This window comes from Tauraco erythrolophus, chromosome 2 (genome assembly GCF_009769465.1).
Source record: "Tauraco erythrolophus isolate bTauEry1 chromosome 2, bTauEry1.pri, whole genome shotgun sequence".
NCBI lineage: Eukaryota > Metazoa > Chordata > Aves > Musophagiformes > Musophagidae > Tauraco > Tauraco erythrolophus.
In genome coordinates, this window is record NC_141466.1 from 25,033,625 (window position 1) to 25,055,886 (window position 22,262).

At 50.2% G+C, this 22,262-nt stretch overlaps 1 protein-coding gene across 1 annotated transcript in view; it reads left to right on the plus strand.

Annotated features, from left to right (window-relative positions):
- The first annotated feature begins 300 nt into the window (after nt 1-300).
- The window catches only part of SIM1 (SIM bHLH transcription factor 1), a 46,845-nt gene continuing 24,883 nt past the window's right edge, over nt 301-22,262 (plus strand). Inside the window, 8 exon segments of the mRNA XM_086608159.1 lie at nt 301-475; nt 11,520-11,602; nt 12,538-12,627; nt 12,765-12,873; nt 12,991-13,076; nt 14,295-14,494; nt 14,778-14,884; nt 15,134-15,281. Coding sequence (XP_086464285.1) covers nt 301-475; nt 11,520-11,602; nt 12,538-12,627; nt 12,765-12,873; nt 12,991-13,076; nt 14,295-14,494; nt 14,778-14,884; nt 15,134-15,281 — 998 coding nt within the window.

A 22,262-nucleotide genomic window follows, 5' to 3' on the forward strand; every position in this document is an offset into this window, starting at 1 on the left:
CCTGCAGTTGCTTGGAGTCTCTGAGCTGCATTGGATAAATGCCTTTCCCATCCGATTGACTCTGCTTTTCAGAGAATATTTTGGTTTTGTTTTTTTTTTTTTTTTCCTCTAAGAACGCCTCTCTGGTCTTCAATACTTGTTTGCGTTTTACGCAACTGAACGGTTTCTCAGAGTAATGGCCGCGCTCAGAATCACTGCCTGATGCTCCGGAGAGATGAATTGCAGCTGAAAGTTTCCCTTCCACCTTTGGATGAATCTCTGGAGTTTAAGTTGTAGGAAGGAAGGGGGGAAAAAAACACGATGAAAGAGAAGTCCAAAAATGCTGCCCGGACTAGACGGGAGAAAGAAAACAGTGAATTTTATGAACTGGCGAAATTACTACCCCTGCCCTCCGCTATCACCTCTCAGCTGGACAAAGCATCCATAATCAGACTCACCACCAGCTATTTAAAAATGAGAGTGGTTTTTCCAGAAGGTAGGTGGGAATGCCTATTCGCCTCTATTTCCATTCCGATCCAGATGTCGCTTGTCGTTTTGACTTAAAAATATATATATATATAATAAATAATAAATCGCGTAGGGTAGTGTGCTCGGAGGCAGGGTGCTCTCCGCTGTCACTTTTCTCTGTCGTAAATACTTTCCCTTCAGTTCCTATGACAGGTTTGGTTGGAGACTTACAGTGCTTTTGTCAACACTTGAAGGCACTGAGCTCTGCTGCGTGTTCTGCTAAAGCAAACACGGGTTTTCTTTTCCCCCCGTGTCTCGGTAAGATGTGCATCCCCCGCCAAGCACGTGCGTGGCGAAAGAGGGGACGATTCACCCCTATTTATAGCCATACTGGGGGGGGGGAGTTAATATATGGGTAAATATTTACATAAGTCTATGCAAAGTCCTAAAGCCTTAGTTCAAGTCTGGAGCAAAGGTGCGGGTTTACAGGTACAGCACACGCGTACGGGCGGGCTCACACACGCACAGCCACAGCCTAAATAAATAAGCCGAGCACACCAAATCGCATCGCGAATGTGATGTGTCTCGCTCTAAGGATCATTAAGGCAGTTTGAAGGCGTTAATCGACCTCGGAAATTTTTAACAGGAGTTTTGTACTCGGACATAGTCGATCCCCCCCCGCCCCCCGCCCACCCAACGCTGCGAGCCCAACATCCGAGCCTGGGCCTGATTCTCCTCCACGGTCAAGCAACTGTAAACTTCGCTTTGACTTCCACGGCAGCAGCAAAAGTCCTGCCTGTCCAGCAAAAGCGGACTTAAGCGCCCTAAAGGATGTCTTGCTTTGGAGTAGAATTAGGATTTAAAGCGACCGTCTTGGGGCTTCTAGACCGGCTGCCAAGAAAAACAAACAGCATAGAAAGTTGAAAGGGTCGGAATAAAGTTCTCTTGTGTTCTCACTCTTTTGCTTTTAGAAGAAGTAGGAAAAAAATCAAAAATACTTCAGTAATCTTTTATTTAGATCAATCAATTGAGATACTGTCTGCATGAAAGAAAAAGTATTGAGAGCTTCTTTCCGACCTAATAACAAAATTCGCTACATCTTTCGTTGAAAAGAGTATGTACATAAGAAACAGCACAATATAGGCATGTCCCTCTGTGTTTTCTGCAGCTATGCCTCCAGTCGGTCGGTCTGTCTGACTATTATGTTTTACAAATCAACAGTAAGGGTATACGGCCTGTTTTGTTGGTTTGTTTGGTTTGCCTTTTTTTTTTTTTTTAATCTGACAAAGGCTGTGAACTATTGGTCCTAATTCAACTTTTTAAAAGTAAACAGGGATCGGGCAGTCACTTGGACTGGGAGAGGTACCCCCCCACCACCACCCCCTGTTACATGTGAACCCTTATACCTAGAGTCCACAGCAGTGATTTCCAGTCCAGTGCATCTTGCAATAGTTTGTTTAAACAACCTTCCGTACCTCCGATTAACTTAGAACCAAAGAAGGAGATAAAGGAAGACTTAAAAAAAACAGTAATAATTACAGCCTTCATCAAGCCACTCTCCTTTTCCGTGTGATCTGCCACCTTGAAGATCACTATGCGAGGCAGTCCTCTGTTTCAAAGGAGACCGAGTTGTCCTTTATACTGTCAGCGCATACTTTATAAAAATAAAGCTATTGCAAACTCTGATGCCTGCGATGTTCCTAAAAGGATTATTAGCAATGATTTGTCAACTCCTGCGGTCTCAGTAGGCTACCTTTCTGCGTGATTTCGAGCAGGTCTCGTCAATTACTGGTGCCTATGTAGCGGGTTGTTTGATCAGAAGAAGCATATGGTGTTGCTTGTAGGCTGTGAGTAATCATGGGAAGAGAAGAATAGCTGATCCCCGTCCCTCGGTGGCGGCGCAGGATGTTTGAATGCCCTGGGGAACCGTGTGGCGAAGTGCGCCGGGCCGGGGCCGCTGCCGGCCGCAGCAGATGCTAATTTGAGCGCCGAGACAGAGGGGGCGGCTAAGCGGGGCTTTGGAAGCAGCAGAGCCTTCGCAGCCTAATTAAAGGCAAACTGCAAATTAAAAAGGAAGGCAGCGAGCAGGCACGGAAGGGCTCGCTCCTCCGAGGCGCGCTGCAGGCCCGGCGCCGAGCGGGCGGCAGATCCACACGGGAACGCCGCGCCTCCCCTCCACGACTCCCGCCCCCCGGAGCCGCGTATCCCCGCACGGGGCCGCGGGTGGGAGAGGTGGGGGGGCACTGCGGGCCGGGCACAAAGGCCTGAGAGTGGGGGCCGGGCCGTTTCTCGGCGGCCCCACGCGCGCTCCCTCTCCGTCCCACGGATTCCCGAGGAGGCGGGTGAGCGGCGAGCGCACCCCGGCCCGGCCCCGGAGCCGCGAGTTTCCCTGCGCTCGCCAGTTCCGCGATTAATCACGAGCGACTCGACCACCGGCGGCTTCCCGGTGCTATGCCTGTGTCTGGCAGTGCGGGAGCCGAGCCCGGAGCCGGATGATTTTCCCCAGAACCTCGGGGGGCGGCGGGGGCTCCGGGAAAGAGGCAGGAGCGGGAGGAGCGGCCGCTCGGGCTCACGGTGCGCGTGTACTTGTGTACCGGCCCTTTCGGCGGGTCCGGCTGCAGGGCAGGAGGCGAGGAAGGCGGGGAGGGCGATCCTGATCTCCTGCTACTTCCAGCCAGGAAAGAAGTCATTGCTTCACTGAGAAGGAGGACAGGTAGTGGCAGCCAGGGAAACTACGTGCCCAACGGAAAAGCTTTTCTGAAAGCAGGAGGCAGGGTAGGGATGTGGGATAGATTTAATGGGGGGGGTCCGTTTGCTTGGTTTTCCCTGGGGAGGAAAACGATAGAAGCACCGGGAGAGACCCGGCGAGTTGGCCAAAGGGCTGGAGATGGGTAGCAGAAGGCTCGGGAGCACGGCGAGGTGTCACGTCACGCATTTAAAGAGATCTCGGAGGAGTCAGGATAGAGAAGAGTTGCTTCCGTAAGAGCGAGCTGCGGTTCCAGTGTGTTAACTCACACAGCCGGTACGAGAGCGAATTTCCATCTGCCCGGAGAGCACTTTGCACAGGGGCTGGTTGTAAATAATCACGTACAGAAAGATATACGCTCCTCGCCGCCGCGCGCCCGCGGGGCTGGGGACAGGCGGAAAGAATCGGTGCGCGTTTGCCTGCATATTTTTACGTCTAAAAGGTTCCTAGAGAGAGAGAAGGTGGGTGGATTTCGGGTTCATTTTGGAAATGAGAGAGTTTGCTGGGAGTAAAACGCCAGGAAAGTCACACACGGAATAATCCCCGTGCGGTTTCCGTCTCCCTCCCACCCCCGAGAAATTTAAACACAAATCGGTGGCACCGAATAAACTTGATAAATCGAGCAGAGATTTGCCAACGAGCTCCCTCTCGTAATGGCTGTGTAATTCTCACAAGCTACTAAAACGCCGGGGTTGTTCTCTCTACCCCTGATTTCACCTTACTAGGTCTTCCAGCAGATTAAAACTGTCAAGGTCGAAAAGCGTTCAGCGGCTTAGGTAGCTTGCATTGTTTCAGTGCAAAAACTCTGCTGTCTCTGGAGGAGAGAGCCTGTAAGACACGTAGTAGTTTTCGGCAATCAGTTTTTGGAAAGGCTGAAGATCTGCTAAATCGCTGAGGACCGTACGGAAGATCGATGGAGTTTTTTTTGGGTTTTGGTTTTGTTTGTTTGTTTAAGCAGAGCTTCCTAATAAATTCACTAATGAGTTACCGTTCATTAAAAAGAAAATAATAATTAAAAAAAAAAAAAAAAAACCTAAATTGCAATTTAACATTAAACAGTTGATGGCAAGTAATGTAGCCTCAAAAAATTTTGGAAAAATCTACGGGATGTCGAAGAACTGAAAGAATTTTTCTTAAAAAACGATGCAGTGGCTCTAACTGGCGGGGTAATTCTTCACTAACCCTCACCAGTATCCAAAAGCGAAGAGAGGGGGGGAAAAAAAAACCACAAACAAACAAAACCCCGAACAACCGCAACAGGAAAAAAAAAAAAAAAAAAAAAAAAAAGAAAACACCACCAAGTGGCATAGTGAATAGCTTTTTGGTTGATCGGGTTTTTTTTTGGTTCACTTTTTTAGTTGGCAATATTTTACGGGTCCTATTCTCCTCACGCGAACAGAGAGGGAAAAGGAGGTTTCACAGTCTCTGTCCTACTGGGGACGGATGGTTTCGGCGCGCAGAGACGTTTGATTTTCGAGACAAAAGCAGAGGCACCGTTTACATAAACTTTCGCCGAATCAGGATGGTTAACATTTCAATATTGAAACCCTTAATCTTGTTTTATTTTAAAGGGGGAAGAGATCAGCGGAAAAAAAAAAAAAATCCGTTTCCCACGTGGATAGGTGATTTAATGCTGTTTTTCTTACTGCTAAGGGAAATGATTGAGCATTGGGTTTCAGTGTTTATTTTCTTACAGAAGTTTTTCTCATTTAAGCTGCAGTTTACTCTCCACGCTGCCTCTCTGTTTAATTCCCGTTTTGATGTGAACTTAAAACGTGAAGCGCAGAACTAAACTGCTAGCATGATCCTTGAAAAAGCAGATTTATGTGTTAGAAAGAATACTACGTGAGACGAGTGGGAAAAGAATATAATATTTTCTTTAGAAACATCCGTTCCCTTCTTGATAACATATGACTGTTTCAATGTTGGAGGATATTTTTCGATTTGCGTATAAATAGCCTGTGTTCACCAAGTGCGTTGGTGGAAACCCTTCCCTCCCTAATTTCTTCGGAATAAGGACTATCTGAATCTGCATCTTCTGTAGACGCGAATAAATAGTTTGCGCCCGAAAATATGCCTGATTTCCAACACCCACCTCCCCCCTCCTCTGATTTGGGCACGGTTCCGTTTGTTTGCATTTCAGAGCGCAATTCCGTTACCTCGTGTGTGCCAAAATGCTGGTATTTCTTCCTAGAGTGAATCAGTCTCGGCATTATTTCCACTACCGTTTTCTTAATAGGGTTGTTTGTTTAGTCAACAGGACTTTTCCTCCCTCTTACTATTATTTTTATAAAGAAAGCGGGATGCTAACTTATCTCTGCTTCAAATGAACCCATGTGATTTACTGAGAAAATAAATCTTTACAAAACCTTGCTAATGGCATCCGCAGGCAGTTGGAAATGAACAGCATTTTTTTTTTTTTTAAACATAGCTTATTCCATTTCAACTGAACCCTCCGACGGCGACCCACTCCTTCACAGAAGCCTCATTTGGCCGAGATTTTGAGTTATCATTAACCACTGCCTGTTAAATTAAGTGCGAAATCAGCCCTGTCGGGCGTTAGGCAACGGCAAAACGCAGCGCTGGCGGTAGACGATTTAATTAAACGGTTAATCGAATCAAGCTAATTCCTCGATACAACAGCCAGTTGCCTTTTCCCTTCCCAGTAACTAGGACGTATAGCTTCTGTCCCTGCGGCTGCCGGTGCTGTTGTTTGTTATTTTCCCTCGAAAATGACCGCCTTGAAGACAGAGACCAAGCTGTCCGGCCTCCCTCTCCCCAAAAAAACAACATCCGGGCCCCGCTTCTCCCCAGAGCAGCTGCAGCGGGGGGTATAAGGTAGCAGCGGTGCCAGCGAGGGGCGATGGAGAGATGGGGAAGGTGTTGCTTTACGAACTGCACACGGAGGTGAAACGCCCGCGGCCGCCGTAAAGGTTTACGAGCGGCTCCGCCGAGCAGGTTACGCGGAGCCGGCGTGCGGGGGCGGGAGGGGAGAGGGTCCGGCGGGACCGGCTCCCCCAAGGCGGGGCAGCCCCGCCGGGACCGGGCCGCCCCTCCTCGGCCTCCCCAGCGCCGCAGAGGTGGCTGGCGGGACCCGGCCTGCCTCGGTGCCGCAGGGAACGGGCTCAGCATCCCCGGTGCGGAGGTGACCGGGGGTCCCGCATCCCTCGCTCTTCGCGGGCTCAGCATCCCCAGCGGCGCGGGTGGCCGGTGGGGCGGCAGGCGAGCTGCCTCTCTTCCATCTTTAACAGGCAGAGAGCGGTTGATAAAAGTGCAAAGCGAACGCACCGAAACAAAAGCAAAGCAGAGGCGTCCCCAGGACGCGGCCCCGGGAGGCGGCGAGGAGAGTCTGGCAGCTGGGCGGCGGGGGCCGCTGTCCAGAGAGGGAGTTTCAAGAAGCGCCTGGAAGCGAAACGCACCGTGGAGCTCCTAGGACTCGGCTTAGGCAAGAATCTCGGCTGCTGCCTCGCAGGGCCGTTGTCCAGGGCAGCCCCGCACCAACGGGCTGCCTCCGGTGCAGCTCCCTGCGCCTCTCCCTCTTCCCATCCTCAGCAACAGGGGAAAACCCTGCCTGCAGGGCTTCTCTCCAAGCCAGCATCTACCCGGCGTGCACGGCTTCCGCGGCCCTCACACCTCTAGCCGCGCCCGTGGGCCTCGCCGGGCCGCGCAGCCATGCAGGGCTCAGGGGCAATTCCTGGGGAGCGTTCCCAGGGGTTCTCCCTCGCCCCGCAGGCAGCTGCCCCTCAAAGCCCGGCCCCGCAAAGGAGCGGATCTGGAGCTCAGGCTGGGCTCTCCGCTAAGTGATTTTTAACTGGGGACGTCAAATCGCCCGCTCTGCTGCTGTTTTCACTACCGTGAATCCGGATTGAGCTGAGATTTCATGACGGAGAGTCCGTTGGGGAAATCGTAGTAACTGCTTTTAAAAGCCGGCAAATCAACACAAAGTAGGTAAGGGCTTACATCTTCTGGCCACCCCACCCCCACCGTCCACCCCCGCCCCCCTTGGCTATTGCCAGACAAAGGAGAGGGGATCAAGGTGGCTTCTGCGCTGCAGATGCTCACAGAGAGACAAGTAACCCGGTGATCACCCAGGGCCAAGGAGCTGCCCGGGACTCCTGGACTATCCCTTCCCTGCTCCTGCTTTCCTCCGTCTTTGCTAAATCAAATTAGAAATGATCGAGGAATCTCTTCCCCCTTCCGTGGGACAGAGGAGCTTCCTGCGACAATATCGCCACAGGGTAGAGACGATATCCACCCGACCCCTCTGTTGGCTGCCGGCATCGGGGCTTGCATCAGTCAAGCGATGAGGGGAAGGACAGGGCCAGCGCAGCCGAGCGCTGCGGTGCTGGTCGTGAGCGTGGGGGTACGGGCTGTCAGTGGCGACCGGCTTGGCGAGTGCCGGGGGTGGGCACAGCCGAGGAGAAGGCATTTCGCATGGACTCGCCGGTGTAGCTACCCCACGAAACCGATTGAGATGCTTTTTGATGTGGAAAGGGCAGTGGTTTTCCATTGGGAAGTGCTGAGGGAACCGCTGAGTCAGCACGCTCGCTCCGAGCGGGATCCGCGCAGTCTCAGCGCACGCTGTTAGTTAACAAGACTGTTGTTGACGAACTAAGAAAGAGGCTCTGTAAAATGCCTTGTGTTTTGTTTGGTTGCTTGGGGTTTTTTTATGTATGTGTTTTCTTCCTCCTGGCGGTGGACACTTTCCTGTGGCCGAAATTGTTTCTCTTCTTAGTAAAAAAAAAAAAAGAAGAAATCCTCGAGTGGAGGAGATTGTTAGGTAGGAGCCTATAATCTATGTTTTGTCAAGAGTATCAAATTCATTCCGAAAGAAAAGCTCGACCCATTTATTTTTGCCGCTTGAATAACACAGCTGGATGATGCCTTGAGCTTACGCTAGACGGTTGCTCATCATTCATTTGCCAAGAACCGGCCTAAATGGTGCCTGTGGGATTAGGTCAATTTTAGTGGATCTACTTCGCCTCATTTGGTTACTAATTGGTTTCTTGTTTTATAAATCGAAATCTCATTTTCAGGAAATTACAAAACCCATGCAGCCAGTCCATTGAGGTAATCCGTGGGTCGGGTGTATTTAAATGGAAATGGTTCTACAATGCATTAAGTATCAAGCAACAGTAAAACTTCGCCTCTATTTCCAAATGAAATGTGAGCTCGCTAGCTCCTTAGATCCATAAGAGATACATCCTTTCTAAGGCTACTTATGTAAATATGATAAACCAGACCTTGGTGGAGGAGGGGAGGCAGGGAAGAAAGCAAATTTTATCTGCTAAGGTTAATGTGGCATATCTTGGAAATCTCCCAAAATAGATTATGTTTTGCTTTGTCTTCGGCCACTTTAGCTGGGAAAATCCTTTGCCTAAAAACGATTTAGTTCTCCTTCCCCTTGCAAAGCTGCTTGTTTCTATTCCAAACCTATTATGCTGTTGGCTCTCCAAATTACAAGAGAATCTTTAGATCTTGTTTCCAAGCATAATCCTGAAGCAAAAGGGAGAGCTGATTTCCTTGTTTTGTTTTAAATAGACAATCAAAGGATTTGCAGAATTTTCTGCGGTAGGTCAAGTGCAAGAAATCACAGTTTGCCCCCTCGATAAAAGGAAATTGGATGTTAAAACGAATAGACAGGAAAAAAAAAAAGAAAAAAGAGAACATTAATGGAGAGGTTTTCTCGTATAATCTTTAAGGACAGTATTTAAGGGGCATCAAGAGAGCCCATCGATTTGGGAGAGACAGAAATAGTCTCCGACTTGAAAGTGCTGAAACATCTGGGGAGTACACAAAGAACCGTCTCATGTGATAGGATTTCAAAAAGCCTGTTCAGGTAGACGGGTGAAAGCGTTTAATTATAAACCATTAACAGACACAGCCCAGCAGCGCAGGGTTTCCACCTGAAACACAGCGAGGAGCCCAGCGCCCCGTGAAGAACCGCCTTCCCAGAGGGAGGTTAACCTGTGGTACCCGTGGGCTGTTCATTAACCTGCCGGGGCCGGGTTATTTTCCCTTTTAGAAGAAGAATTATTAAACTTCGATTAATAAACAACTTAAATCATAGGCGGGGAGAGCAGATTTAGTTTCTGAACACAGAAACCCCGTCATTCAGATTTCCCTCCAGGTGAAGGGACGTCGCAAGGAGCCTCCGCTCGGACGGGTCGTCCTGGCTCTCCAGCGGAGAAACCTCCGAGGAGCTCGGGAAAAAAAAAAAAACAAAAACAACACAACAACAACCACCAACATACAGCGGGTTTTTCCTCTCTTTCCTTGGAAGCTGCGCAAGATTTGCCAGCTCCTTGGTGATTTCGGGGGGCGGGAGTGACCCTCCGTCCTGGCAGCTGGCTCCCCGGGGAGGGGCGCTTCCACCCGCTCCGGAGGGCGCAGAGAGGGGTGAAGCCCAAAGAATCAGAGCAAAGTCACCGGGTCCCCACAATTAGCGCGGAGGAATTAACGGGAAGGAGCCTGGTTTTGGCTGGCACCTGGTGCTGGGTACACGCCGCGGCTGCGGGAGGAGTGGCAGGTCAGAGAGACGCCACTGCCTTTGTAGGGCTGGGAAGTTAAGGAGGAAGGAGGGAGGAAGTGCAGGAGCGGTAAAGCGACAAGTTGGCGTGAAGAGGTAGACGAGGAAGGGGGGGAGAAGACAGGGGAAGGCGGGGACGAGAGGGGCGCATCACTCTGCCGCTTCGGCGGTGGGGAGGGCGGGCGAGGGCCGCCGTGGGATGCCCCGTTCAAACAGCGCGGAGGAAATCGTTATCTTTGTTTAGACCGGTAAACACTCAGGTGAAGCCGGTCAATAGCGAGGGATGCCCGCAGCTGCCTGCTGTCGCCACCTCGCTTGTATGCCTCGAAATAGCCGGAAAACGGGGTCTTGCCTTCCCCGAGCCCGCCCTGCGGGAGGGAGACCTCGCCGGTTCGGCCCTCGCCTCTCCCGGGCGATCCGCACCCCGGCCATCAATCAGGATTTGTGTTTTTCTTTCCCTCCCTTTTACTTTATCCCAGTGTTTGTGCGTGTCAGGCTGAGCCTTACTTCATGGCATAAGCGTAGAAGGTTTTAACTGCCCCGTTTAAATGATTTCCGCACCAAAACTGGGAAAAGGCATCGCCCGTAAATAGTTTTACTCCCGCGGAGTAATTTCCATCTGGCTTTTATTCCTCCTGACTTTGCATAGGAGAAAACAAGCGGAGTCTGAAACATTAGACTGGTCCGGAGAGATTAATTCTGGAGGGAGGCTGTTCGGAGGCAGATCGCCCGTTCTGCAGAGAGATACATCCCGCCTGCCAGAGCAGCGGGGAGGAGGGAGGGATGGGAAGGCAGGTGAATCCCGGAGACCCGGCTTCTAGGGGCGGGAGGGAGGACGGTCCGTGCCGTCGGATGGTGCCTGCCTGGGCCGCCCCAGGAGCTCCTTGCCGCAGCTGTGAAGCTACGCTCGGCTTAGCGACAGGTGGTTCGCTTTTCGTGGGCTTGAGTGGGGATCGCTAAAAGGGAAAGTGTTTTAACACGGGGCTTGGGGGGAAGCTGGAGAAGTCGCACCTGGTCGCTTCTCTCTCCCTAATCCCTAAATAGGTGATTACAAACCTTCCAGGTGAGAGGACGGTGGCTCCGAAGAGAGAGAGGCAGGAGGTCACAAATCAAACTGGAAAGTGATGTCTGGCAAGCAGGGGGTCTAAGGCCATCCTTATCACTCCCCCTCCGAAGTCTTCTGGCTAATTACCCGGCAGGTTGTGGCCAAGCTCTGCCTTCTGCAGGGGGAGGAACCCCCTAGCAGGCAGGGCTCAGGGGCTGGCAGGACTCATCTGCAACGCTGGCCTGGCCGCGCCAAGAGGCTTCTCTTTCCGGACACTGTCGTGCCACGTTAACCGCATCCTTCTCTCGACATCAAAGGCTTTCACCCGCGCATCCCTTTTCTTTCATTTTAAATAGCTCTCAGTGTTGTCCAGGATCCCTTCGGCGAAGTTAGGAGAAAGGCGCTTTCCCTGAAGTTCGAGGAGCCGGTCCCCAGTAGCCGCAGGCTGCACCAAAAGCTCTTTTTATCTGACACGCTCTTTCATTTAGGTCTTAGGAATGAACTTCACCGTTAATTCAAAATAGATGTTTTGATATTTTTCTCTCGTGGGAGCTAGATCCTTAAAAAATCCACATAAGAGGTTTCTCTGTGCAACCAAATCATGTCTAGTTTTCCAAAGATTATATGTATACGGTTTACAGCGAATATAAGCAAAAAAAAAGAGAAAAAATTTCTCACGTGTGATTTCTTCACCTCCTCACCTTACTTTTTTTTTTCTTTTTTTTTTTTTTTTGTATGTCTTAAATAAACAGGTCTTGGAGAAGCCTGGGGCCACTCTAGCCGAACCAGCCCGCTGGATAATGTCGGACGGGAACTGGGATCCCATCTTTTGCAGGTACTGGTCTGGAAACGACAGCCATGTGGTATTAATGATTAAAGAAATCATTCTTTCTTCTGAGCCATTAATTGCCACCGTGACTAATTTTTAACTGTTCACGTGTTTAATAAAAAAAAAAAAAAAAAGGGGGGGGGAGGAGGAGCTGGGGTGGGGAACAGGAGCATGACTTCTCCCCGAATTGTGAACAAGGTGACAATTGGCGGCAATGGGTAGAACATCAGGGTGGTGTAGAGACGGGGAGACGCTCTAGGGACAGACTGGGGGAGGCTGTCCTGAAGAAAAGGGCTCAGCAGGCACACAAGTGAGCATGGACACAAACTAGGTAGGACATGTTTGAAAACTCACTGCGGTGTGAAATACTAAGGGATGTTAGCGGTTACCATGACCACGCATTTTTGGTGAGGTCGTGTGGCCTTTGCGGGACCTGTTCTGCCTTCGGCACACTCAGAAGTCCCACCAATGTCTGCTGAAACGTGCCTGACAAATTGTCTCGTCCCTTATTTACACTGTGGAGAGTTTTAGATCCTCCTCGCTCTCTTAAAGTCTCCTTAGCAAATATCCAAGCTCTAAACCCCTTGCGACATTTGAAATGGCATGGAAGTATTCAGGCTTTCTGAGACCGACATATTAATCACCGAGTAGCCAGGACCTCTTCTTAGATACTTTCCAGACACTTTGCATCACTTTTGAGCTCGGCCTCTCTGAGAAATGGGCTGTATCTCAGAGGTCCAGGAGCTTTAGAGGGATTCTCGTCCAGGACCTGCCCATTTCCTTCCAACTTTTTTAATAATTACAGCCTGAACAGGAGTGCCTGTTTGCTAAAATAAATTCGAGGGACAGGTACTTCATTAATCCATCGGTCTTCATGGTTGGGTCTATCTGTCTATCCAGTGATATATTTGTATTTCCCACCCCTCGACCCTTTTCTGCAGACGTTGGACGGTTTCATATTCGTCGTGGCTCCGGATGGCAAGATCATGTACATCTCGGAGACCGCCTCGGTGCACCTGGGCTTGTCGCAGGTAAACTGGGGCCACTTAACTCCCATGTCTGCCCCCTCTTCTTCCCCATCTGACAGAGGAGGTGCGTGCGGGGAGGGTGAGTGGTGCCGGCAATGAACCCTTCCCTTCCTTCCCCTCCTCCTCCTCCTCTCTCACAGGTAGAGCTGACCGGCAATAGCATTTACGAGTACATCCACCCCGCCGACCACGATGAGATGACGGCGGTGCTCACGGCCCACCAGCCCTACCACTCCCACTTTGTGCAGGGTAAAGCACACAGCCTTCCCGCCCCCGCTTCACCTGCGCGGCCGCGGAGGGGACCGCGCAGGAGCGGCGGAGCCCGCGGCTCACCCTGCCTCTGCCTTCCCTTTCTCTCCCTCCCAGAGTACGAGATCGAGAGGTCCTTTTTCCTGAGGATGAAGTGCGTCCTGGCCAAGAGGAACGCGGGCCTGACCTGCGGGGGCTACAAGGTGCGTGCCCGCGGCCAGGACACCCCCCCGCCCCCGCCTTCCCGCTCCCCGGCTCCGGCAGCGCCGAGCATGCTGGGCGGGCGGTGGAAACGGGGACAGGCGTGGGGATGAGCCCTCTGCCCGCGGGGGCTGTCCCAGCCTGGTGCTCTTTCATGTGGTCCGTAGCCAGACTTTCTCTCGGAGTTTCAGGTTGAAGAGCTGAAACCAGAAACCCAAGCAATCGAGCTCCCCGTAGGGTTTGGGGGTTTATTTTGCTTTTTTTTTTTTTTTTTTTTTGGAAGCTCGCACAACCACTGGCGTTGCCGAGGCGTCTGTGGAAGCTGTCAGGTGACACAATGGGAGCCCTGGGTTAATTTATTTTATTGGGTAACTCGTCAGCTTCAGGGGCAGGTCTCCAAGTCAAGGTTTTTGTCCGGGCGTTTCACACGGTTCTGCTCAGAGCTCCTCGGTGGGGACAGCCCCTGCTCTCCCACCTTCTCCCCGCTTTTGTGTCAGCTGCACAGCGCTGGAGAGCAGCGGGTACCTATAACCCAAGGAGATGTCATGCCACGACGTGCCGTAGAACAAGAACATCTGTTGAAATTACTCCGGGAAGAAACACCCTAATAATAGACAAGTAAGACTGAAGTACACAGCAGTCATATGCAAGGATACATTTAGGAGACATACCTAATCCACGTCCAATGATACATTCTGGGTACGGATCGCGTCTGCTCTATCTATATAATAGACGTATCTTACACATGTGACATATGCACACATGTAAACTCTTTCTCTCACACGCATGCACTCTTCATTACAAAGTTGTAACGGGCTTGGCGCTTCCGCGTCTTTCCTTTTTAGAAGAATAATAAAAGCGTAGTTAGGAGGTGGTCCAAAAACCACTTAAGTCAATGGAAAAAAGAAAAATCTCGTCGACTTTAATGGGCCTTAGATCAGCGCTGAACTCTCGTATGGGAAAAAAAAAAAAAAAAAAAAAACCAACAAAAAAACAACCAAAAACCAACCCAAAGAGAAAAGCAGAATACCCGCAGACAGTGCCGCTCTGCCGGAGCGGTGCCGCGGGGCAGCGACTCCGGGGCACCCGGCGGCCGCAGCGGCACCAGCCGGGGCGGCGGGCGGGTCTGTCCGGGTCCCCTCGGCGGGGAGGGAAGCTTGTCACAACACACCCTTCCCCCGCTGCGAGGCAGCCTCCGAGCTTTCCTGTGTCTCCGGCAGGTCATTCACTGCAGCGGGTACTTGAAGATTCGCCAGTACAGCCTGGACATGTCCCCCTTCGACGGCTGCTACCAAAACGTTGGCTTGGTCGCCGTGGGCCACTCGCTGCCGCCCAGCGCCGTGACGGAGATCAAGCTGCACAGCAACATGTTCATGTTTCGGGCCAGCCTAGACATGAAGCTCATATTCTTAGATTCCAGGTAGGGCTGGGGTTATAGAATCATCGAATGGTTAGGGTTGGAAGGGACCTCAAAGATCATCTAGTTCCAACCCCCCTGCCATGGGCAGAGAAACCCTCCACTACACCAGGTTGCCTAAAGCCTCATCCAATCTGGCCTTGAACACTTCCAGGGATGGGGCAGCCACAACTTCTCTGTTATGTCCAGATCTATTTCCCTAGCCCTTTCCTGGGGAAGAACAACTCCCTCAGGCCTCCTCTCATGTCCTCGCACCCTCTGATACCTGCTGCTGTGTCTCTTTCAGGGTAGCTGAGCTAACAGGTTATGAGCCCCAGGACTTGATAGAGAAGACCCTTTACCACCACGTCCATGGCTGTGACACCTTCCACCTGCGATGCGCGCATCACTTGTGTAAGGAAATGACGTTCTTGTAGAGACCTTGCTCCTCACCCCCCCTCCCCCTTCTCTCTCTGCAGGGGAATCTCGCCCACGGGGGTTTCGGTCCACGCCGCTTCCCCATGTGATGCTAAGGGGTTCTCAGTCCCTCTTCTCGCCCACGGGGGCCTGGGGGGTGGTGGGGGCGGTGCACCCCCTTCCCCAGGGCCGACCGAAAGGGAGGCAGGAGCTGCGCTGAGGCTCTCCCCGCTTTGTCCCCCGCAGTGCTGGTGAAAGGGCAGGTGACCACCAAGTACTACCGCTTCCTGGCCAAGCACGGCGGCTGGGTGTGGGTGCAAAGCTACGCCACCATCGTGCACAACAGCCGCTCGTCCCGCCCGCACTGCATCGTCAGCGTCAACTACGTCCTCACGTAAGTCAGCCCGGGCGCCGCTCCAACCTGCGCGAGGCCGAGCGGGAGCGAGCGGGGCCGAGCGGGAGCGAGCGCCGGGTGGCGGGCGGCGGGTGACGGGCGGCGGGCATCTGCCTGTGCACCCCGCGCAGGGCAGCGCTGCGGGACGGGCCCGGCGGCCGCTCCTGCCGCCCTCCTCTGCCCCCTTCCCCGGTCACGGCTGCTGAGCTCCCTCGCTGCCGCACTGACCAGTGCAGGCTCGCCAGGTCTGCTAGGAAACACATTGAACACTTTCATCTAGATGAAGGGTTTCCCGTCTGCCTGTTTCTTTCTCTTGCGAGAGGGGAAAAGATTTAGAGGTTTGTCACCCACATATTTTGCAGTCTCCCCTTCCCCTCCCTCTCTTTTTTTTTTTTTTCCCAGTTTAAATGCACACAGCATTAAATAAAATTTAATGCAGCGTAAAAAAAAAATAGTTTCCACGTACAGAGTTATTTATACTCAACAAACAGGACATCTGTTTTTCTTTTCAAAAATCTGGGGTTTGAAGTTCTTAATTTCATCCAGAGTCTCTATCAAAGCTCCGAGATTTCTTTTTTGTTCTTGGAGAGCGATCCTTACAGTGAACCACAAAGAAAGTTGGTGACCAGAAGGGTCAGCTGAACTTTTTTTTTTTTTTTTTAAAATAGAATAATAGTAATAAAAAAATCAGGGTGACTGCTGAGATACCATATCTCCTTGTACTTGGGGATTGCTAGGTTGTGCTCTAGCCGTGCTGCTTAAACTGAAACAGCGGCCCAGTAAGGGAGGGGACGCTCGGTGGGACTATTTTGAAGTGTTTATCGTCGTGACTGTTCGCATCTCCTCCGGACATGGCAGCAGCTGCTGGCAGCAGCACTGGTGCTTCGTTAGGGTCGTAGGGCCGGTCAGGTCGGCGGTACCTCGGTTTTAGGGGCTGAATATTCCTCTGTTCCGCTGCTAATTTTTTATTTTGGAGGCAAATGTAGGTGTTGGAAACGTCTGAGAGGGCAAACCCTCCCCTCTCCTAAAACTGCGGTGGTGGCAGCATCACAATCTTGCCGTTGCGGGTTTCGTGCGTGCACAGGTGGCGAGTGGTTTTGTAGCCGAATTTTAAGACGTGCTTTCCAAAATAGAGCGGCTCGGTACGGAGGCAACGGGTCCGCTCATGTGTGCAGGCGCGGCGCGGGGGGTGGGGAAGGCGCCTGCGTCTCTAGGACGTAATCACTTTGTACGTAAGGTGATAACGGGCATCGTGCTCTTATCTGGGCAGACATGACTTATTGCGCCTGCATGAAAAAACATGCATTTGGGTCAGCACTCTGGTGGAGGGACTAAACTGCCGTTCTCCTGTAAAGAGAATCCCTTTTATTCGCTTTAAAAAGGGATGCGGGGCGCGTCGGGTTAATCCTGTGGCGCTCACCTTGCAAGGATGCGGATCAGCAGAGGCGTCATCACCTCTATTCTAGCAGTTCCCTACACTTGTATGTCCTTTCCCTCTATACCAGCCTATTTTTATCTGTCTTTCGCGTTTTGTGATTCTCAGTTAAGTCCAAGCACCCGCCCTAGGTGAACGGGAACTGAAAGACAGAAGTGAGCGTGTCGTAAAACTAAGGAACAAGGAACCCAAAGTCAACTAGCACGCTAGAGTGGTTTTGCACCAGAGACGCTACATGTTTTTTCTACCAGCACCTGAGATTATCGGTCGTTTCCCTCTCCTTTAATCCCAAAAGCGCGAACAACAATCACGGATCTCTACCTCAAATGACCCGAGTGGAAATGAAACATCCCAGTGGAATCTGCTTAAAGTCAGCTGGGGATTCGTCTCGATCAGTCCCCTGCTTGCCGGGGTGACCACCAAGGCACCAGCGTTTCGGGCTGGCACAGCGAAGCAAGCAGGGAGTGCCCTGGTCCCTTGGGGACCGGTCAGACAACCCCCTCGAAGCTGTTTTCCAGCAGCGGGACGGGTTATACCATATGCCGCACCAGTGCCGCGGTCACCACCGGCGCAACCCAGCCCGGGGTGGCTACCAGGGTCTCGGAGGGTGGCCACCGCGCTCAGCTTGTTCGCAGTCCGTTTGGACCTGCGCAGCCGGCTGCTCAGGTGCTCCTCGATCCCCCGTCCGCGTCCTCCCGCGGGGGCGGCCGACAGCCCCTGCGCGCCCCGCGGCTCCCGCCGGGATTTCCCAGCCTCCTGGAAGCCGGGCTCGGGGAGCCCCGGCGCTCACCGCACCCCCTAAAACGGCGCTGCAGGGAAGGCGGCTTCCCCCTCGGGAGCGGTACCGAAACGGCGCAATTCCTCCGCCTCAGCTGATTTTCCGCTGGAGGCAGCGTCTTTACGTTTTCGCGCGTGTCTATGGATTTTAAGAACAAGGTTATATTTCAACCTGCTTTCAGCAGGACTGACATGATGGAGGACTACAGCTGTTCTTTCAAGATTTCCCTCGGAGAACACGGTCCTACCGCGGCGCGACTTCGTTACGCCCCGGTGCAAGGCTCGCCTTGCGCTCTGTGCGCAGTCGCCGCGAGCGCGGAGGACGGCGAGAGGGCAGGGAGGGAGCCGGGGGAGCCAAATCGCGGAGCGTAAATGCTGGGAGGTCCATCGTTGGCTGAGGCAACTGTCATGGGCCGTGGGCTGCTGCAGCAGGGGCACCGCGACTGCATTAAAATCGAGTTTTGGTGCGCTCAGGTCCTTTGAGGTCTCATCAAGCCTGGCTGGATATTCATTAGGGTGCTGCAGAAGGAGGGATCGCGTCCCGCTTGCTTTGTGCATCAGGGCTGCCACTGCTGAGATCGCTGCCCTCGGTCTAGGGGACAGGCGAAGCTTCCATTGCATTATTATTTATTATTATTATTAACATCATCATCTTACAGCTAGCCTGCCATTCGGGAAAATAAATGAGAAGAACAGGCCCTGCCGTGTGCCGGCGGGCTGTAAGCAGAGAAAGGGATGGCTTTTTAAAAAGTGAGATGTAGTCAGCCTCTGGAATGGGTAATCTAGGGTGGAGGGGAGCTGTTGGGGGAAGGTTAATGGTAGGACAGTTGAGCAGCTAGAGATGTTGAACTTCTCATATCTAGAGCCAGCTTAGTTGTCTTAATAAGCAATGCAGGGTCAAAATGTTATCATTCAATTGAGGAAGGTAAGTGGTGAAAATACAGGGGAAAATTAGAAGTTACGGACGCTTGACGTTTTCCTCTGGTATAAGGTAGGCTACACCTCAGGAGGGCCAAGTAAAGGCCCTGTAGCACTGAAAATTTGCAAACGTTCAACATGCTTTATTCCGATATAAATCCTATAGCTACTGCAGTTCTTTAAGGATGACGCTGGATTATTCCAGTAAACCAGGAATAGCTGAGATGTATGTGTGTGTGCGTGTTGTGGGTTCCTCCCAGACTTCACCCACCTGGGACTGGGTGCGTGGCAGGGCCACTTGTGCAGATGCAGTTCCTGGCAGAGGCACAGGTTTGCCCGCTGCAGCCTCAGCATATTATAAACCCAGCTAGGAAAAAAACGCGCTTAGGGAAGAGAAAGCCAAACCTTTACATATCAACTCTTGTGTATGGAAGCCAAGGAGAAAGCAAAAGAGGTGCAAACTCGTGGGTTTGTGTTTTGAAATAATAGAGAGTTGTGTTTGGGATTGCAGGGCAGAGCCTGAAAGATGGGATGCCTCTTGCCAAAGATTCCATTGAAAATAGGAGATGTCAGTCTGTTTCCCTGAATTGGGGTGAAAATAGCAAAAGGGGTCATAAGCTTTGGAAGATATGGTACAGGTTTTTGACCTGCTGGGTTCCTGATCCCCTTGCACAGTACTTCTTCACCCAGGGAAAGCCCCAGAATGTTTTTTTTTGTTTGCTCATGGGATAAGGAGCGTTTTCTCACTATTTAGAGGAACCTGGGATGTTTTAGAAAGGAGCGGGTACTGAGTGACATAAGTGCCAAACTTGTCTGGAGGACCAGTTTCAGTGCAGGCTGAGCAGGAAGAGTGAGAATCTCTTATCTTGTAGCTTCCCAAATCCGCTGGGCGATATAGGTGATGAAAATGGAAAGAATAAGAAAGGGTTTATGCAGAAAGGAACCCTCCCCCCCTCCAGGATACGAAAATAAAAAAAGAAGTGATTTCTATCTTCCGTAAATCCCAAGCTTTGAGAAAGGAAATTCTAGGATTGAGAACAAATGTTTGTGATAAGTATACATGCTGAACGAAACAGGTACAGTGGCAAGGGCACTTTAGCAACAAAAGGAAAGGTTATTTTTTGTGTACTAGCGGTGTCTCAAAAATTAATATAAATGACCTTTGACGACTTCAGTTTTAAAGCACACACTTGCTCTTCTTTGTATTCCGCTTGGCGTGTGTGAGTGCAGACACAGAATATGTGTTTCTTTTCGTATTTGTTCTGTACACACAGTTGCCGTACCATTGATTATTAGCTGTGCATGTTTATCACATAAAGGGACTCAAGTGTGAGTCAATTAATAGAGAATGCAACTGCTGAAGTTAAGTTTGTACTTAGGTCGCAAACAACCTCCCTTTAAACAAATGTGTAACGCAAAGTGCAAATCCTTTGACTTTTTAAGCACTAGCAAAGATTATAACAATTTGTCCCCAGAGAAAGCTAAGGAAGATTTTCTAGACACATTTTGTTGTCCTTTGGCATTTAAAAGAATAGCAATAGCGGTAACATATACAGATAACATGGATTAGTACCTAATTGTGATTAATCTCTGTTCTGATGATGTAGTACATATATGATATAGTTCCAGTTGACCTCTTCGCATTGCATTATGTAACTGGCTGATTAGAAGCACAAATTGAATGCAATTTGTTTGAAAGACTATTTCACAAATAACTGCCATATTGATGAATGTTTTACTTAATGATGTGATAAATGCAATTTAGAATAAATTAACCATTAATCGTATCTACACATTTAATCTTTAGATTGTTATTACTATTTATAGCTTTATGTACTACCAGATTTAAAGTGATTGTATAAGCAATGTGACATCATTCTGTGTGATGGCTCAGACTTTGAAAACATTCCTCCCTGGCCTATTAAGTGGACTTTAGGAGAATTTGTGTTTCATGTGGAAATAAAACTCTGTCCCTATTTTCGGACAGTAATGATGAAATACTTCTATAGCTTTTCATAAACATCCTCTTTTTGGCCTGTCTCTGGGCCAGAAGGCCTCACCTCCTTCTCTTCCTAGTCAATGGGAGAATCCACAGACTGTATTTCTACACCTATAGGCCTGCCTTTCTTAAGTGTTTCTCTCAAATTGACCTATTTGGAACTGCCACAGAGTCCTCAGTCAAAGGTAGATGTGTGTTCTCTTGTATCTCTCAAGCGTGTGATGGAGTGTGTAGGATAGTGAATATGCTGGGAAGGTTTTTTTTACTTGCAGAAGTAATTCTGCACACCCTTACTCATATCATTAGTGGAACCACTTGTATGAGTAATCTTAGCCATCTAACTTGAATACTCAGGATAAGGCTTAGTGACTTTAACTGGATAATGTATTTTTCCTTAAACAGTTGTAAAGAGTAGAATTAAATTTGACCTGCTGCTTTTCCTTTATATTTCTCCGTATTAACGAGAATTTTGCCACTTGTGTAATTGTGCACAGAACTGGGTTCCACTTAGTCTGTCAGTCTACAATGTACTTTTCCTAAGGCTTACCATCATTAATGTGATTTGATTAGCAACACAAATATATAAAGGAATTGTTTTAATCAATCAAAATGCTTGGGAAGCATATGCCTCAAAGAAAAAAGTATAAAAGGATTCCTCTTTAACTACTCAGTACAGTATTCTGTTTGTTCGCCACTAGTTTTTATTACAGACTTGTCTCCCTGGAACATTGTTTATATATTTCTTGCAAATAGGAGACAGGCTTTTCCAGGTGTCCACAATACGTTTCTGCAGTTCTTCTTTGTTCATGTAGGAGCTTTCTTAGCTACCATTTGTTTAATTCACTCCAAATTTCTAGGCTTGTATTTAAACCAGGTGACTGTAATGTCTGAGGCACTGAAACTGTGACCCAGAGTCTACAGTCACTGCTCGTGTGAAGAAAGTTTTATTTGCTAGAGTAAGGATTAAAGGACTTCAGCTCAGATCCATAGGAAAAAAAAGGCAGTCATTAGTTTAAATGCATGCATACTGAGAGTCTCACACGGCTTGAAATTCGGGATTGCAAATAAGTGTCTCTATTCCAAGAAAGAAAAGTGACTTCAGATGCTTTCCACTTCATCCTTTTCCCATTGAGTGTGCTGGCTGACCCAGGCCGTTGGAAACTCCCTCCTCCCAAAACACTCTGTTAAAAGATCTTGTAACATGATTGTCTGGGGTTGAGACACACTCAGCAGCAGCAATGGCTGAAGGAATTACTATCTCCAGCTGTCTGCATCACTCCGTTGCTGGAAGGTACAGGGCCTGTTGCAGGGACTTTTACTCCCAAAATGCCATAGTTGATGGTTTAAGGTAAACTGCCACAGATTTCACTTTGCGTGGAAGCATTGGACTGTATGCTGTAGTGCAACCGTTTCTGTTGGAGAGGTTGCTCATGCTTTGTCTTTTCTCTGCCCTTCAGCACTTTGAATGGCACAGATGAGGCTTGTGAACACCACTACTGCAGCTGGGTGCTTCAGTCCCTTTGGGGCTCGGCCCCAGTGGTCCTCCTACATGGCAGAGGAGGGGGAGACCGCAGGCCATGGAATTTAGGGTTACGTTCACTGCTGTGTGATAGTTCAGAGAGCTGAAGACAAGCGAGGCAGTTGGAAGAACGTCTGCTGGTTTTGCCACGCAGCATTTATATCTCGTTTATGGATCGTGTTAGCGGCTATGCAGAAGACACAGGCCAAGCAGTTGAACTGCTACCAAAGGATGTACCCCCCACGCTATCATCCTTTCAATACTCTGCACAAAACTGGATGCTGAACTGGCTTCTGCTCTCATAACAACAACAGTGCGTTCCTTAAGCAAGTC